The 18111-nt window shown below is 44.8% G+C and overlaps 1 protein-coding gene across 2 annotated transcripts in view; it reads right to left on the bottom strand.

Moving 5' to 3' along the window:
• The window catches only part of LOC137429631 (formin-like protein 2), a 220863-nt gene that overhangs the window by 162409 nt on the left and 40343 nt on the right, over positions 1-18111 (bottom strand). For both annotated transcript variants that reach the window (XM_078779657.1, XM_078779658.1), the window contains exons 3-4: positions 3915-3998; positions 3205-3285 (exon numbers count right to left, since the gene is read on the bottom strand). In XM_078779657.1, the coding sequence (XP_078635783.1) occupies positions 3205-3285; positions 3915-3998 (165 nt within the window). The remainder of the gene's footprint in view (positions 1-3204; positions 3286-3914; positions 3999-18111) is intronic.

Raw genomic sequence — 18111 nt, 5'->3', positions numbered from 1 at the left:
CGGAGGCAATGCAAGATGAATTCCTGGATCTCCGAAACGATTCATTTGCCAAGCACATTCGAAGAGAAGAGCTTGACGGAGTTTTGGGTGGGAATGGGTCGCTACCCTAATATCAGCCAGATAGCTATCCGGGTGCTTCTGCCATTCTCGTCTACCTATCTCTGCGAAGCGGGGTTTTCCACACTGTTGAATATCAAATCGAAACAGCGTAATCGGCTCCACGTCGAAGATGACCTCCGCTGTGCCCTGACTGTGACTCAACCACGGGTACCCCAATTGGTAGCTAAAATGCAATTTCAGCCATCCCACTAAGTTTTTAATTCACTTCTACGGCACATGCACCACGTCCCTAATTTTGATTACCTGAGTTGTTGTCGAATTGTTTTTGTTTTTTTTGTGAGATTATAACACTGCGTTAAATACAGACACAACAGAGGTTTTTAGTTTTCACATATTCTTGACTTGGAACCTTTTCATACTGTTTTCTCTATTTGACAGTTCTATTTTATGCTGTCCATCGTGTTGCTCCTGATAATATTAAAATCTCATATCAAACATGCATCATTCGAGCGACGTTGCTTTGTTTGCTTCTTCCAAAAACGATGTAGTTGGGAGCCAGTAAGGAACAGAAAAAACTATGGAACTAAATGTTCATGTTGGCTACTTGGAATTCCTCATTTTCTGTGTAATGATTTACCAACTCTCATACAAACAAAATAGCCAATTAAAGGAAAAAACACCTCTCAGAATGCACCACAGAGCATCTAGAAATCAATTTTTTCTGGGGGACATGCCCCCAGACCTGCCTAGCCTGTTTACATGTGCTCTGCCACTCGACCCTCGTGAAAGGGAGGGGAGGGGGTGCTGGGGATGTGCTCTGGGAGCCAAGGAGGCCATAACACGAAAAAGGTTGGGAACCCCTGCTTTAAAGCGTGAAGGGCTTTCTATGCCTTTGTGCCCACACGTCCACTAGGCCTCACCTGTTTACAGGAGGTTTTACACGGCACATTCGTACTCTATCAAGGCTCACTGCCAACTAAGCACACGTTTTACAACATGACATATCTCCAGACAAATACATAATAAAAAGTAGGGGCTTGGTGAGGTGAGGTGAGGCCTGGGTCCTCACCTGGTAAAATAAAGCAGAACACTACACCGACTAAAGGTATTTTAAACAGTATCACGGTATTTTCAAGCAATTTCAATCATTTCTCAGAGACAGGGCAGCATGTTGAATCATACTAACGTTGGTAACGTATTCATAAGACTTTGAAAAAAAAAATATATATATATATATATATATATATTTTGGGAGACTTTTTCAGAGAAGTTGCAAGAGTTTACAGACTGAGGGACCCATAAGCTCCCCGGAACTATGTTCTTGGTGAGCTAAAGAGTAATGCTACCCGACGTGAAGACGGACTAAGATATTCTTAAGACAATCTCTCCCCTTCCCCTTCCATTCAACAATACATATACATGATACATATACTCTAGGAACTGTTTCATTGCTCATTTTAAAGAATAATAGTACGCCAGCAAGGAATAATTATAATTGTCCATCAAAGTGGGCACCTCTATCAGGACAATTTCAATCCTTCTAAGCACCCAAAATCAACCACGTTTTTCTTTTTTTAAATACATAGTCGAGGCTTGTGGCTAGTACACCGAACAGATCAGGACGTAACAACGAGAAACATGATGCAAAACACGTAAAACAGGTTGCAAAGGGAATATAAGAGACGCACGCAAAACTGCAGTGGATAAAGGGGGGAAACACCAATAGCACAGTTGAAGACCAAGATAGAGGGAGACTTGGGGAGGAGGGGGGGGGGCAGGAGAGGTTGCAAGGGGTGATGAAACTGGGTAGAGAAGGAAACTGCAAGGAGGGAAAACTGGAAATTTGGAAAGAGTATGGCTTTTGTGGTTGGGGCGTGGGGGATGGGAGGGGGGGGGTGACGAGGGTGGAAAATATCATAGTTTTGGATTGGGGGTGATCTGAGGTGGTGATGAGAAGCTGTCTTGAAGATCTGAATGGAAGAATGAGATTAAAGAAGACGTGGAAGTTGGCTCCACAGGTGAGGAAAAAAAAGAGGGACAAATCGTCTCAATTTCAAATCTGGCCTCCAAAGCCAGTCTGACTGGGCATCCTCCATCGTGTGAAGTCCTTCCTTGGCACACCTGAACTCCTCACCACATACAAGGCTTTCATCTGCAGCGCAATGGAATACTGTTCTCCCCTCTGGGCCGGTGTTCCTGCCTCGCACCTAGATCGGCTTCACGCTGTTGAAACCAAAGCTTTCAGAATCATTGGAATCTCCTGCGATGACGCTAACTCCGAGGGCCTTTCACTCACCGCAGGCAGGGAGGTGGTCCTCCTGTCTTCTATTGACTCCTCTCTGGCCCAGCCCCCCCCCCCCGCCCCCCAGCCTGTCTGTGCTCTGTCCCCCAAATACTCCTACAGGTTACGCAAGATCTGCTAGCAACCCTCTTCTTGGTGAAACTGCCAAAATCAAGACTCTCTGCTCACCGTCACTCTTTCATTCCTCTTTACTCCCGACTCTGTAACAAACTCCCCCACTCTCTTCAATCCCACTCCTCCCTTGAGGTCTTGAAAACAGCTGTTCACCACCATCTCTTATCTTCCCCCATCCAAAACCTTGATCTTTTCTACCCCTGTTAATTTCACCCCAGATACACTTTTTTGAAATACCGACTTCTTTCCTGGAAGTCCGAGCTGTTTCCAGAAGTCCTGTTTATACCTCTCCCACCCCTCCCTTCCTCCCACAGATCTCCCGATGTCCCTGTTCTCTACTATTGTACTTGTGTGCTTCCCTCTCTCTCCGCATCTCGTCTCCCACTCCCTTTATTATATGTTTTGTATGTGTCCGTTATTTTTTTTTTTGTGATTAATGTTAGCTCTTACTAATTAATTAATTAATTAAGGTTAATCCTCTTACACGAGGCTCGTATCTTGTATACGGGGGAAAGAAAAAAAAAAGTGGAGTTGAGCAACACCATTCTTGACCCTCTTTTTGTCACGGTTATAGTTATAAGCAACACCATCCTATCACCAAGTGGAGAGATATACATGACGGATCATCAAATGTCACCTAAAGTTGCTTCATTGATCTACACTTAAAAACAGACCCCAATGGTCGGCAGGCGCAGTACAATTCCAGCCCGAAACAATCCCTCACTTACCCGGCGAGTGACTCCACCATCCAGGTGTGCTTTTAGGCGGCTGATGTAGGTGTGAGGAGGATTCTTCACCTGAAAACGCTCCTGTGGATATCGGAACATGGGCACGTCAGATGCTGAGTGCATTTTGCATTCTTTGTAACCCTCATTATATTTTAGAGCAAATATACCAGTCTGCAATTACCAATAATGAGCACACGTCGGTTTCAAATATATTTCATAGTCTTATTAATTGTACACACAGCATTCTACAACTGCACATTAATGTTTCTCTCCCCACTACCTCTACCACCCACATCACGCCACCTCAATAATAATAATCATTAACACTTCCTGACAAAGTCCTGTTTTACACTGCACCCAAACAACAACAACAACAACAACAACAACAACAACAACAACAACAACAACAACAACAACAACAACATGCATTTTAAGGCCATTTTCCCTGCTAGAGCGGGGGTTAGCCTTGCGGTCCCCATGACAATCTTCTCCATTTTGCCCTATTTTCTGCATCTCTCCTTGTTAACCCCCTTGCCCGCATTTCTTCTTCCACCATCTTTAGCCAAGTCTTTCTCGGTCTTCCCCGTCCTCTACTTCCTTCAACATTCATTTCCATCACTCTTCTCAACCAGTCACTTTCATCCTTCCTGACCAAACCGTTTACACATTACACAGCAACGATTACGACTGTATTTTAAAAATGCTACAACCTGGTCACAGATGAGCTCCCATTTCTTCTCGTTGTCGTACTGCTGGAGGAGTTCAGCCTTGTCAGGAGGTAAGTTCATGGAATTCTGCAGGAAGAAAATTTAATGTCATGAAAAATGATCGATTTATTCATATATTTTCATAAAAATAAAAGTTTGGCAAAAATCTTCTAGTTCTATGAGCTTAATTTAGTTCATCAACCTCAACCACCAGAACGTCATTTGACAACTTCTGCCAAGATGACTGGTTGTGTTTGTCTGACGCCAAACCATGTGCTGTCTGGCATCAGGGAGAAAGCGCACACGATTTGTGTGACCGCTCTTTCACAAACCTTAGGCCTTGTAAAAACAAAATGCATTGGCATCCTATGAGCACATCCGTCTTATAACATTGTTCAAAAAAATTAAAAAGCATTAAAAAAAAATGGAAACTAATAATACAAGATATCTGTCTGTAGGAGAGACCAAGATAATGCGAGGAAGCAATTAATACAACATCAAATAGAATGGCACTCGGTAGAGGGCATACCACTGCCACGCCGAATAGCTTACGTTTTGTATCCGACCGATAGACCAAATTTGCATCTGGACCTGAACCGAAATGTAATAAGCTTGTTATTGTCACCTCTCTTTACATTCGCAACTCATCCAACTAGTTTTGCCATAATCATCCACCAAGTGGTCATAATCCATCCATAATATTTTGAACTAGAACAAGCAAAGATTGCATACCCTCACCCAGACTTGTTCTGTGTGGTTTTATCGTACATATTTTATAGACGTACTGGCATCCTAATTGTGCCATACATGCTTTACAGCAGTACTCGGTTGAGAAAAAAAAAAAAAAAAAAAAAAAAAGACGTAAAAATTGTAGTCCAAGTCAGCAAATGATGTGCGGACAAACAAACAACCCAAATGCAATACCCTCTCCTTTTGGTGATGGTAAATACAGCTATATATATATTGTTGCGGTTGTGCCATAAAGGCAAACCCCCTAGAGTTAATTGCACGACAACATGTAGCCTGCAGTAGTCAGTTATTTCTTATTGAATGTAAAGATGAGCCCTTTCCCATTGTGTAGTAATCAAGACCAATATGCGTTGAAGTTAAGCAGGATGTCAAGCCTTCGTGTGGCTGGGAGAAGCCATTACTAATGTGCAGGAAGGCGTGGCCAGAAGCACAGGCCCACGTGACCAGTGAGGCGGCAGGTACACGTAGCCAGGATGCGGCAAATCTCAGTCAATGGGAGGCTGTGGAACATTTTGGAGGCGTGGGTGGATCTGGTAAAAGCCCGCGCGGTTCGCATTTTTCTCTTGCTTTGGTGATTTTGCTGTGCCACGACCTCCTGCTCTGGACTCTCTTGCTTTTAGGCTGGGCCCATGGTACGACCTGTCTTGGATTTCGCAGCGCCGAGGACACACCTGAGCTCTTGCCTTTTCACCACGCCCACGACGAGCCCACGCTTGCTTTTTCGTTTCCCCCACGACACGTGTTTGGCCTTTGTGTTCTTCGTCGACACCCATCGCTTCTTTGCCGATCTCTTGCGCCATCCGCTGACCTGCAAGCGTTGGCTTTCTACACGACTCACCTGAGCTGAAGTTGTCTGCCTGCGTGGCAGCTTGTCCAACCTGTACTAAGTTGTCCGTGCTGACTTCAAGGCGGCGGTTCATCCTTCGGACATCACCACATCGAACTGCACGTCCGGATCGAGGATACCAGCGGACACCACGTGGTCATTGAGGCAATCCCAGCAGGCACGTACATCAGTACGCCCTTAACCAGCGTGTCTTCCCCCAAGTGTGAGTGTGAAGGCGCCAGTGGGGTTTATAGTAGGTAAGACTTGATAAGCTGTATCTTTTGTGTATTCTCTGTGCCTTCAAAATAAAAGGCTGTACATTTGGTTACTTTCCAACCTTTTTAGGATGTCTTTTCTCCATTGGCCGAGCATCATCCGAGACCGAATTTGGCTCGAATCGGGTTCATAAATCACGTCAGGTAACGCCGCTTTCCACACCGTGCAAATCCGCTCGGCACGCAATTGAATAAGGTGTGTGAAAGCGAGGGTTCGATCCCCGGTTTCTCCGGTCACGTGTTTTGAAGGTATTTGGGAATATTGACCAGTAAACTCTTCGACGCGTGACTGGGAAATTGGCGATCGGAATTGCTTAGCAATCCGTCAACCACGAACTTAGTCGTGGACGGCGGCCTCAGTGGACCCAGAGTTTGAGGGGGAGCAGGGCATAAACCCCCCTTAGTACATCGACGAACCTGGGATCTGCAACAATATATGTCGTTTTTGGCCCAATATCTCAATGGTGAAGAATCACTTGAAAAATTATAGTATCCAGATCCAGATCTTCACCAAAATCGAATCAATTCGTCCTGATCACACACCCAATCTGTCCACCAAGATTCACGCAAATCGGTGCATAACTTTTTGAGATACACCTTTAACAGACAAAGACAGGAGTAAAAACATAACCTCTGTCCAGCTTCAGTGGCAGAGGTAAAAATAATATACAAAAAATGCTTTAAATCCCATTACGAGTTTGGATTAAAGTATTTTTAAGTCCACAAAATGATGTTGAATTTTCTTTCAAATCTTTGAAAATTCAGAATTTTGAAAACAAAAATCCATCCATTTCCAACAGGAGTGAGGATGGGGGGGGGGGGGAGGCATCTGTGTGATGCGTTAAAGTTGTTGGTTTCCTCTCATCGGCCGGCATGCCCTTGGAATGCAATTACAGACTGTGGTATAATTATTTCTTGTACATTCTGCATTCAGTCACAATCTCCAACATTCACACTAACCACAAACAAAAACAAAACAGACCAAGATCAGAAAAAATAAACAACAAGGTTGGCATTTTGTATGCGAGTCAGAAGAACTGCTTTGAGGTACAGGGCGAGACAACACATGGATAACCATAGATTTTATCTTAATAATTTAACCAGCTTTGAAAGAAAATAAAGTCCCTGCCCTGTACGTGATACATGTATCAGGTGCTTAGCACTTGGGAGGAAATAATTGGAATATATCGTACAGTACCGTTACCTTTTGAGTTATCGAAGATCCCGTCACACATGTCACAATTTTGGGTTGCGATTTTGCTTTGGGGACAAAATGGTAAACCTCTTCCTTGAGACAACACTTTGTGCCCTCCTCCCCACTACCCACACCCCAAATCACCCATTTTTCCCTCTGCTTTTCGAATAATCGGTGGAAAATTAATGGCTGAAATGCGGTCATAAGTATGACTAGTCGGAAAATGAAAACCAACATTACTGCATTCAACTTTGCATGACGAATAATTTTATCCTCTCTTGTTACCAAGCAAGCTCTTTGCACAGTCCAATGTTGTTGGAATTCATTTCGCCACATTAGGGTCATAATACGATAATCCTACTGCACAACTGCAGCTTTATGATGATAATCTGGAACAGTCCTTTTTACCCTCGCCAGAGAAGAGGGTATTGCATTTGAGTCCGTTTGTTACTTGCAAAAATCGAAGATTTTTCAAATATATTGGTCGGTTGCGTTTGTTATTCTGTCTGTCTGTTTGTTTGTCCGCACAGAATATATATGATTTTCTCTGCAACCGTTAGTCCGATTGACAGGAAATTTTCACCATAGGTGCACCTCCACCTGTATAATTTTTAAATGATAATGACACCATAGGTCACGTGGTTCGGCCGCCATCTTGGAACAACCAAAAACATTGCACCTCTATATCTCCGAAAGTGCTGCATAGAAGAAAAAAATCGACACAAGGCTCATTTTAAAGAACTCTCCATGGGGAATAAAATATGTTAATGATGATATCATAGGTGCCTCCATTATGACGTCATAATTCGACAAGTACAAAACTTCATCCGATCAAGATGAAATTTCTTGAGCGTCATGTCGGCATAAATTGGTGGAGAAAAAAAAAAAATGATGTCAACTGTCACGTGGTTCGGCCGCCATATTTGTTTTACTACAAAAGCCAGAAAAACCACTGAAAACACATCCTGGCGACTGTCTGCAATCTCCGATTGCTCTTTATTGTTAGTGTTTGCGAAGGGACAAACATACTGACTGTACGGATTTATCATTCCTGGGAGAATACAAATTATTCTTAGTATTTTAACAAGCACATTACTCACGGCATAAACTGTTAATATAAATGTACCACCTGATATCAAATTGAGATTCCAAATAATAACCAGGCATGGAGATGAAAAGGACATCAAGAAAAATAGCACCACGGGTCCTGAAGCTCACCTGGATCAGGGGCAACAGTAACTCAAACCCCCTGCTGACCACCTTAGACCTTGTTTTTTTTTTAACAAACTTTGGTACATCATGGGTGATAAAGGTTGTGGTGAAGTTTCAACAAAATTGTGTGTGGACTTTGAGAAGAAAGCAAATACCTATTTTGGGGGCAGGGGGGGGGTCAAACCCATACAATTTGACCCCCGGTCGACACCCTTAGATCCCGATTTTTTTCATGCTGTAAACAAACTTGAGTTGTAGGGGTAGGGGAAGGGGTAGGGGTAGAGGGGAAGGGGGAGGGGGAAAATGGAGGGGGAGGGGGAAAAGGGAGGGGGAGGGGGAAAAGGGAGGGGGAGGGGGAAAAGGGAGGGGGAGGGGGAGGGGAGAAGGGGAGGGGGTAGGGTGGAGGGGAAGGGAGGGGGAGGGGAGGACAGAGGGGGGAGGGGGAAGGGGGAGGGAAGGGTAGGGCCAGTCAACAATGACGTTGCAGTTCTCATGGTCGGAGAGCAGCACAACAATCGCGACATCGTCCTGCATCTTCGCAACAGCACGAAGCGGATTTTGGAGACACCGATCCTGTGACGCCCTCCAGTACCGGCGTTGCAGGGCGGGGGAAGGGAGACCCGTACATTCCCAACCCGTACATTCGCCCTCTCGACTCAAGCTCACTTGGACAAAAGCCTCGCACAAATTACACCGTGAAGGCCCAATGGCTATGTCTATGCCACAAATCAAGTACGTGAGCGATTCGGGCGCACTGAATTGAAAATATATAGAACGCTCATACTCCGTGAAAAGTGAAGCCGCCGTGTCGCCATCTTGGTTAGCACGACTCGACCAACTCGCTTCGCGGATCTCGTTTGTTTTGAACGTGTGAATTACGTGCGAACGCGTAGCTGAGTTTATGGCGGCAAGGAACATCACGTGATCGCTCTGAGCGAATCAGCACGCTGCTCTGCCACCTGCTCAGATTCCGTGTATAATATTCCTCGCTGAAATGCGCTGAGGTAAATATGAATAAAAAATATGGATCTCGTAAAGATGAAAGAAAAAAAAACCTATGTGGTGTGAATGGCAATGTTCCTCGCTGAAATGTGAAAAAACACAATCGCTTTTCGCTCTGAAATACGTGCGAACGCGTAACTGAGTTTATGGCGGCAAGGAACATCACGTGATCGCTCTGAGCGAATCAGCGCGCTGCTCTGCCACCGCCTCAGATTCCGTGCATAATATTCCTCGCTGAAATGTGCTGAGGTAAAAATATGGTAAAAAAATATTATGAAATAATTTTTTTTAGGTAGGCCATGTTCTTCCCAGGCTCAATGGCCATGTCTATGCCAAATATCAAGCACGTGAGCCTCTCCGTTTAGGAGTCTATCGGTAACATTACACACACACACACACACACACACACACACACACACACACACACACACACACACACACACACACACACACACACACACACACACACACACACACACACAAACTGTTTTATATATATAGATAACCAATTATAGCTGGTCAATCAGCGTGTATAATACACGAGCAGGAGGACCCGACATTGCCCGGTGCTGTTCCAATCCTGTTGGCATTTTTTTAAAAATCCAATTTTGTTTAATTTTTTCCTATTTTTGGTGGGGGCCAAAAACACTTCCCCACACCCACCAAGGAATGGGTTCAGGGATAATTTAATATTTCCTTTCACATAGCTACAAAGGCTTAAGCACTATAAAGCGATTTAGATATACAGTCGTGGCCAAAAATATTGGCACCCTTGCACTATTTTCAAATAACCCACAATTTTCTCTAAAAATAAGATGAAATTCAAAGTATTTGGTCTACACAATTCTTTATTTAACTGTTAATATGATAGAACCTTTGTTTTTGATTCAGAACTTAATATGTCCTTTTACATCAGAAAATAAAAATAAATGGCATTGATAAAATTATTGACACCCTCGACATATTTGGTAGCACAGCCTTTGGACAAAATAACTGCAGTCAAGCACTTCCTGTAGCCATGAAGGAGCTTCCTACACCTCTCGACTGGCAGTTTCGCCCACTCTTCTTGTGCAAACTGCTCCATTTCTCCCAGATTTGAAGGATGCCTTCTTTCAACTGCTGTTTTCTTTCAGATCTCCCCACAGGTGTTCAATGGGATTTAGATCTGGACCCATTGCTGGCCAATTCAGAACAGTCCAGCGTTTTGTTTTGAATCATGACTGGGTGCTCTTTGAATTGTTTCGGGTCATTGTCGTGCTGCAAGACTCATGACCTGCGACGGAGACCCAGCTTTCTGACACTGGGTTGAACATTGTGCTCCAAAATGCCTTGCTAATCTCCTGCTTTCATGATGCCATGCACACATTCAAGGCACCCAGTTCCAGAGGAAGCACAGCAACCCCAAAACATCACTGAGCCTCCTCATGTTTGACTGAAGGGAAGGTGTTCTTTTCTTTGAAGGCTTCATTTTGTTTTCTGTAAACATTGAGATGATGTGCTTTACACAAAAGCTCTAATTTGGTCTCATCTGTCCACAGGACATTCTCCCAGAAGGATTTTGGCTTGTTCAGGTGTGTTTTGGGAAACTTCAGTCGGGCTTTCTTGTGTCCCTCTCTCAGCAATGGGGTCCTCCTAGGTCTCCTACCATAGAACCCCCTTTCATTTAGTTGACGATGGATGATGCGAGTTGAAACTGTCGTACCTTGTGTCTGAAGGTCAACTTGAATCTGTTTGGCAGTTGATCGAGGTGCTTTCTCCACCATTGGAACAAATATTCTCTGCAATCTTCGATCAAGTTCTCTTGTGGCCACGTCCAGGGAGGTTGGCAACAGTGTCATGGGCCTTAAACTTCCTGATAACTGTGTATGGTGGACACAGGAACAACAAGGTCTCTGGAGATGGACGTTTAGCCTTGAGATTGTCCATGCTTGGCTACAATCTTGTGTCTGACCTCAGACAATTTTCTGGTTTTCTTTCTTTTCTCTATGCTCATTGCAGTACACACAGTGACACAAAACAGCAGAATGACTCCTTTTCTCTGTTCAAACTGGTTGAAAGAGTGATTTTTATATTGCAGGCACCTGCAACTCACCACAGGTGAGTTCAATTCCAAAGTAAAGGAGAATCACCTGCTTGAAATCCAATTGTTTCTAACAACTGCTAAAAGGGAAAACGACATTTTCAAGCTGGCCTCTAAAGCCAGTCGCCGAATGGGCATCCTCCATCGTGCGAAGTCCTTCCTTGGCACACCTGAGCTCCTCACCACATACAAGGCCTTCATCTGCAGCTTGATGGAGTACTGCTCTCCCCTCTGGGCTGGCTCCCCTGTCTCACACCTAGCTCGGCTTCACGCTGTTGAAACCAAAGCTTTCAGAATCATTGGAATCTCCCGCAATGAAGCCGACTGAGGACTTTCACTCACCCACCACAGGCAGGTTGGTAGTCTTTGTCTCCTACCGACTCCTCTCCAGCCTAGCTCCCCCAGCTCTATCTGTGCTCTGTCCCCCAAATATTCCTTCAGGTCCACAATATCTGCCAGCAACCCTCTTCTGGTGAAACTGCCAAAATAGACTCTCTTGCTCACCTTCACCCTTTCATTCCTCTTTTCTCCCGACTCTAGAACAAACTCCCACACTCTCGTCAGTCCCATTCCTCCCTCCAGGTCTTTTAAAACAGCTGTTCACCAAACATCTCTTGTTTTCCCCCCATCCAAAGCCTTGATCTTTTCTACCCCCATTAATTCACCACAGATACACTTTTTTGAAATACTGACTTCTTTCCTGGAAGTCCTCAGTATCCATTTGTTTTATACCTCTCCCACCCCCCCCCCCACCCCCACTTCCCATGCCCCCTCCCACCAAGCCCTCTCCCTCTCACAGATCTCCAGATGTCCCTGCTCTCTCTGAAATGTTGTACTTGTGTGCTTCCCTCTCACCCCCATTTGTCTCCCGCTCCCTTTATTATATTGTTGCGGATCCTGGGTTCATCGACGTACTAAGGGGGGTTTATACCCCGTTCCCCCACGAACTCCAGTTCCACTGAGGCCGCCATCCACGACTACTAAACTCGTGATTGACGGATTGCTAAGCAATTCCGATTACCAATCTCCCAGCCACTCGTCGAAGAGTTTTCTGGTCAATATTCCCAAATACCTTCAAGACACGTGACCGGAGAAACCGAGGATCGAACCCTCGCTTTCCCACACCTTATGGGTGCAGAGCGGATTTGCACGGTGTGGAAAGCGGCGTTACCTTACGTGATTTATGAACCCGATTCGAGCCAAATTCGGTCTCGGATGATGCTAGACCAATGGAGAAAAGACGTATCCGAACAGGTTGGAAAGTAACAACGAAATGTACAGCCTTTTATTTTGAAGGCACAGAGAATAGACAAAAGATGCAGCTTATCAATTCTTACCTAATAATAAACCCCACTGGCGCCTTCACACTCACACACGCAGGGGAAAAGACACTGGTTATTATCGTACCGATGTACGTGTTTGGGTTGCCGCCAAAGTGCCCACGTGTCTGGTATGCGCAGCTCGACCGTCGATGTTAACGTGCAGCCTGGATGACGTAAGGTCCGAAGGACGAACCGCCGCCTCGAAGTCGACACAGACGAACTTCAGCAAAGGTTGGACAAGCAGGAGGCGTAGTCGAAGCTCCAATTCAAAGGAGTGTCCTCGAAAAATGCAAGAGGGATCGGCGAAGAGCGATGGGTTTCGGGCTTTGCCGCAAAAAGCAAGAGAAGGTCGTCGACGTGGCGAGGCAAGAATGCAAGAGCACTATCGTCGGCAAGGCACAGTCCAAGAGGGGTGTCGTCCACGTGGAGAAATCCAAAGCAAGAGGTCAAAAATGCGATCCGCGTGGGCTTTTACCAGAACCGCCCATGCATGCAAAAATGTTCCACAGCCTCCCATTGGCTGAGGCTTGTCGCATCATGGCGACGGGTTCCCGGCTCGCCATTGGACACGTGGCCCGTGCTTTTGGCCACGCCCTCCTGCCCATTAGTAATGGCTTCCTCCAACTACACAAAGGTTTGAAGATCCTGTCTACTCAACGCATATTTGGTCTCTATTACTATACAATGGGAAAGGGCTAATCTTTACATTCAATAAGAACTAACTAACTACTGCAGGCTACATGTTGTCGTGCAACGAACTATAGGGGGTTTGCCTTTATGGCACAACCGCAACAATATGTTGCATGTGTCGGTTTATGTTTTTTTTGTCATTAATGTTAGTTCTTACACGAGCCTCGATCTTGCATACAAAAAAAAAAAAAATCTATATATATTGAAAAAAAATAAAAATAATAATAATAAAAGGTGCCAATAATATTGTCCAGGCCATTTTAGGATTTCTGTGTGGAATAAGCTAAGATGTAATAATTTTTTCAGCTTTTTTTGTTTGTTCCACTGCAAACCAAAATATTTTTTAATTTCAACAATTTTCTGGAAGATATGGTGCATTATTTGAAAAACGTGTAAGGGTGCCAATATTTTTGGAATTTTGGGCACGACTCTATATATATATATATATATATATATATATATATATATATATATATATATATATATATATATATATATATATAGTTGCGGTTTTGAGTTTTGTACAATAAAGGTTAAATTTCCCCCTCATAGTTTAGTCACACAAACAACACGTAGCCTCGTGATAGTTCAGTTATTTCATAGTATGTGTGAGAATAGACCTTTTCCTGTGTTAGTTTTGCATTGAGTAGAATAATGAGTAGGTCCTTTTCATATTTCCATTGCCTTATGCCTCTTACGCCTCCTTTTGCTGCCTTTGGCTTTTTGGCGCGAATTAACACGAGGCAGGCCTAGCAGGTCGGGTCGGGACCGAATGAGGGCGGCGAAGAAGCTGACGGTAAGCGCTAGCCACCAATCAGGGTTCAAAGGGGGTGGCTGAGGCAATGCGTCACAGGGCGTGGTTGGAACGTTCGAGAGAGAGCTCAGGGCGTGTCCATATAACCCGGCGTGCAAAGCCCCCAGGAGAAGTCGAGAGGAGTTGAAGGAGCGTGGGCAGAGGACTCTCGAGTTGTTGGCATTTGGAGAGCATCGAGCAGTTGGCATTGAAGAGTGCGGCAGAGTATACAGTTACGAGATCGGAGAAAGACGCGCATGAACCAAGATACGCGCTCGTATTAAAGTGGCGCTTGGTTGAGCTTAAGGCCGAGCCTATATTGCATTGGGTTACGCGAGTGATAGCGTGCTGGTTGCTAAACGCGCTGTGGATCCGCCCAGCCGCGCTGCGAGACGCGTACATTTCCTTCCTGCCCGATCTGCTGCCCTTTTGTTTGAGAGACGCACTACGAGGACCCTTTCCACCACCTGCTTGCCATCTTCACGGGACGTGCTGGGACTGTGGAGAGCACGCCAGGCCGCCGTTCCTGGACGACCAGGGCAGCGCGTGGACACCATTCTGCCTGCAATTTCCCTGTGTGAGTGTGAATGGGCCCGCGTCTGGGATTTTGGCATAAGACTGCTTAAGTTCTGCTCTGTGTCTGCTTTCTACCAAATTGTACATATGTGTAAATAATAATTAAATTGTGTTATTCCTTTTATTCGACCGCCTCGTGTTTTCCCTCATTGACTAAGCGTGGTACGAATAGAACCGCTCTAATCGGGGTCCAATATTAACGGTGACTGCATGGACCACGTGGTACGGAATCCGCTCGGTGCACTCAAATTACACGTGGCTCGTGCGAGGCTTGGTTCCCCGCTTCCATGGTGGCACAGGTATTTAGGTACGAGCGAGACTTGGTCCCGAAACCCTACCTTGCGTTTGCCTGGAAGAGGCGTTTCAAGGCTCTCGGTTATGCCAGGCCCAGAAAGAACAAGGCGTTTAATCGGTAAGGGTAAGAAGGGTGGCGGAAAACCTTAACAATATATATATATATATATATATATATATATATATATATAGTATATATATATATATATATATATATATATATATATATATATATATACATATACACACACACACACACACACACACACATACTGTATATATATATATATATATATATATATATATCAACTTTTCTTTTTCAAACATTTTAAACCATGGTTTTTACCTAAACCACTCACTGGGACCCACTGATGAACCTCTGAAAGTTTGACAAAGATCCGTTCAGCCATCTCTGAGAAAAATGGCAACAGAGACACCGAAAGACAGAGACAGACAGAGACATCTCTCACATAGTATCGATAGATACATAACTTGGGTTTAAATTCCTCATGCAAATGATGAGCTAAGACTCGAGTTCGAGTTCCCTTCTTACAAACATGCTACACCCTCAATTTCAATTAGTGCAATAAATAAAAGTGAAACAAACATTTCTCAAAAACTTTGAATTTTTACTCAGTCTCCATTTGAAGCTCACCAAGAAAAGAGAACTACTTTCAGTCACAAATCCTATTCCCCCGTTTTGGATTTTCTTTCCTGCTTTCACTCTTTATTAGGCGGCAGGAAGGGCATCCGGCCATAAAACATTGCTTCAAAAAGGGGACCTTGGTGCCCAAAAAAGGCCAACCCCTGCCCTGTGGGGAAAAGTGGTCTCTAAAGGTGGTTCTTTCAGTCTTTATTAGTTTTCCCAAATGAGTACTTGTGGTATGCTTGTGTGATCCCAGGTTAGAATCCCATGTACTGTAGCAATGTCTGTCTTTTGCATGTCCTTGCTATCTGTGGTACGGTTCATCAAGTATTCCAATGCACCTGCAGATGCAAGACATGAAGTGGAAGTTCCTCGGTGAGCCTTAGACATAGAGCAGAGGAGGAATACAAGACATCAAAAGCACCATATACATATAATATATCCAGATGTGGACAGTGGCAAAGTTGATCGCCTCTAGCAAACCACAATCCCACAATCCACCTGCAGAATTTCTACATTCTCTCCAGCAATGGTTTCCTCTTGCACAAAGCCGGAAACCAGTGTCGCTGCTCGACAGGAAATTTGTAACTAATGCCCAACATGACACCAAGCACATGGGTTTCCTCAAACGTATAATTTTTTTTCCCCCCAACAATTAATGACACATTTTGGAATTAGTAAAGTAATCCCTTTGTTGTTTTTTGTAGTCTGGGTACAATTGTCAGGGTTTTAGGATGTTGTGCTTCTCAGTGAGGGTCTTGCATCGTAGAATACACGGTCCTTTCAGGTGGGACGTAAGCCAGCTACCTGCTCAAGTTCCACCTGCTCAAGCTCTTTTTGGCACGTTATAGATGCAAGGTAATATTTTGAAAAGGGATACGGCTTGGTATCAATACCCTGGCCATACATTTCAAATTCCCACAATGACCACACCTGAACAGATGGGCACCACAGGGAAACACTACACACAGAAACAAATTTATAACTTTAAATGCCAATACCTTCACTCCTCTGGCATGCCGCAGCAACAATCACAGCTTCCTCATCAAGCAGTCATTTCAACGCATCACGAGTTATCTGCACAATTTGCAGGTGGCAGCATAATGTCAACACAGCACACCGATTTTTGAATTTGAAGTTGGGGCCAGACATAGTAAAATGCACAAATAATCTCAAAATACACTACATAGCCAAAAGTATGTGGACACTCGAACATCACAACCGTATGTGCTCGTCGAAAATCTCATTCCAAAATCATGGGCATTCATATAGAGTTGGTTCCCCCCCCCCCCCCCCCCCCCCTTTGTTGCTATAACAGCCTCCACTCTTCTGGGAAGGCTTTCCACGAGATGTTGGAACATTGCTGCGGAGATGTGCTTCAATACAGCCACAAGAGCATTAGCGAGGTCGGGCACTGATGTTGGGTGATTAGGCCTGGCTCGCAGTCGGCGTTCCAATTCATCCCAAAGTTGTTCGATGGGGTTGAGGTAAGGGCTCTGTGCAGGCCAGTGAAGTTCTTCCACAGAAGCCAGGAAAGGGCCTTCCCCAAACTGATGCCACCAGGTTGGAAGGACACAATCGTCTAGAATGTCATTGTGTGCTGTAGCATTAAGATATCCCTTCACTGGAACTAAAGGTCCTAGCCCGAACCATGCAAAACAGCCCCAAACCATTATTCCTCCTCCACCAAACTTTACAGTTGGCACTATGCATTCAGGCAGGTAGCATTCTCCTGCCATCCACCAAACCCAGATTCGTCCGTCGGACTGCCAGATGGTGAAGTGTAATTCATCAGTCCAGAGAACGCCTTTCCACAGCTCCAGAGTCCAATGGCGGCAAGCTTTACACCACTCCAGCCGACGCTTGGCATTGCGCATGGTGATCTTAGGCTTGTGTGCAGCTGCTCGGCCATGGAAACCCATTTCATGAAGCTCCCGACGAATTGTTGTTGTGCTGACATTGCTTCCAGAGGCAGTTTGGAACTCGGTACTGAGTATTGCAACCGAGGACAGACGATTTTTATGCGCTACGCGCTTCAGCATTCGGGGGTCCCGTTCTGTGAGCTTGTGTGGCATACCACTTCGTGGTTGAGCTGTTGTTTCTCCTAGACGTTTCCACTTCACAATATCAGTACTTACAGTTGACAGGGGTAGCTCTAGCAGGGCAGAAATTTGACGAACTGACTTGTTGGAAAGGTGGCATCCTATGACAGTGCCACGTTGAAAGTCGCTGAGCTCTTCAGTACGGCCCATTCTACTGCCAATGTTTGTCTATGGGGATTGCATGGCTGCATGCTTGAATATATATACCTGTCAGCAATGGGTGTGGCTGAAACAGCCAAATACACTAATTAGAAGGGGTGTCCGCATACATTTGGCCATGTAGTGCAAGATCAACATTTTAATATATATTAAAACAGGACTTGCACTTCCACAAATGCGTAAACTTTTTTTGGGAACTTGACTGAGGTTTTACATGACGTTCCCCATAAGATGTGTAAACACATCACGATGACTAATAGATGGTAAACTACTGCCCA

Source organism: Myxine glutinosa, chromosome 6, assembly GCF_964187855.1.
Source record: "Myxine glutinosa chromosome 6, kmMyxGlut1.1, whole genome shotgun sequence".
NCBI lineage: Eukaryota > Metazoa > Chordata > Myxini > Myxiniformes > Myxinidae > Myxine > Myxine glutinosa.
The sequence above is the reverse complement of the archived record's forward strand: the minus strand, read 5'-3'. Positions and strand labels throughout refer to the sequence as shown.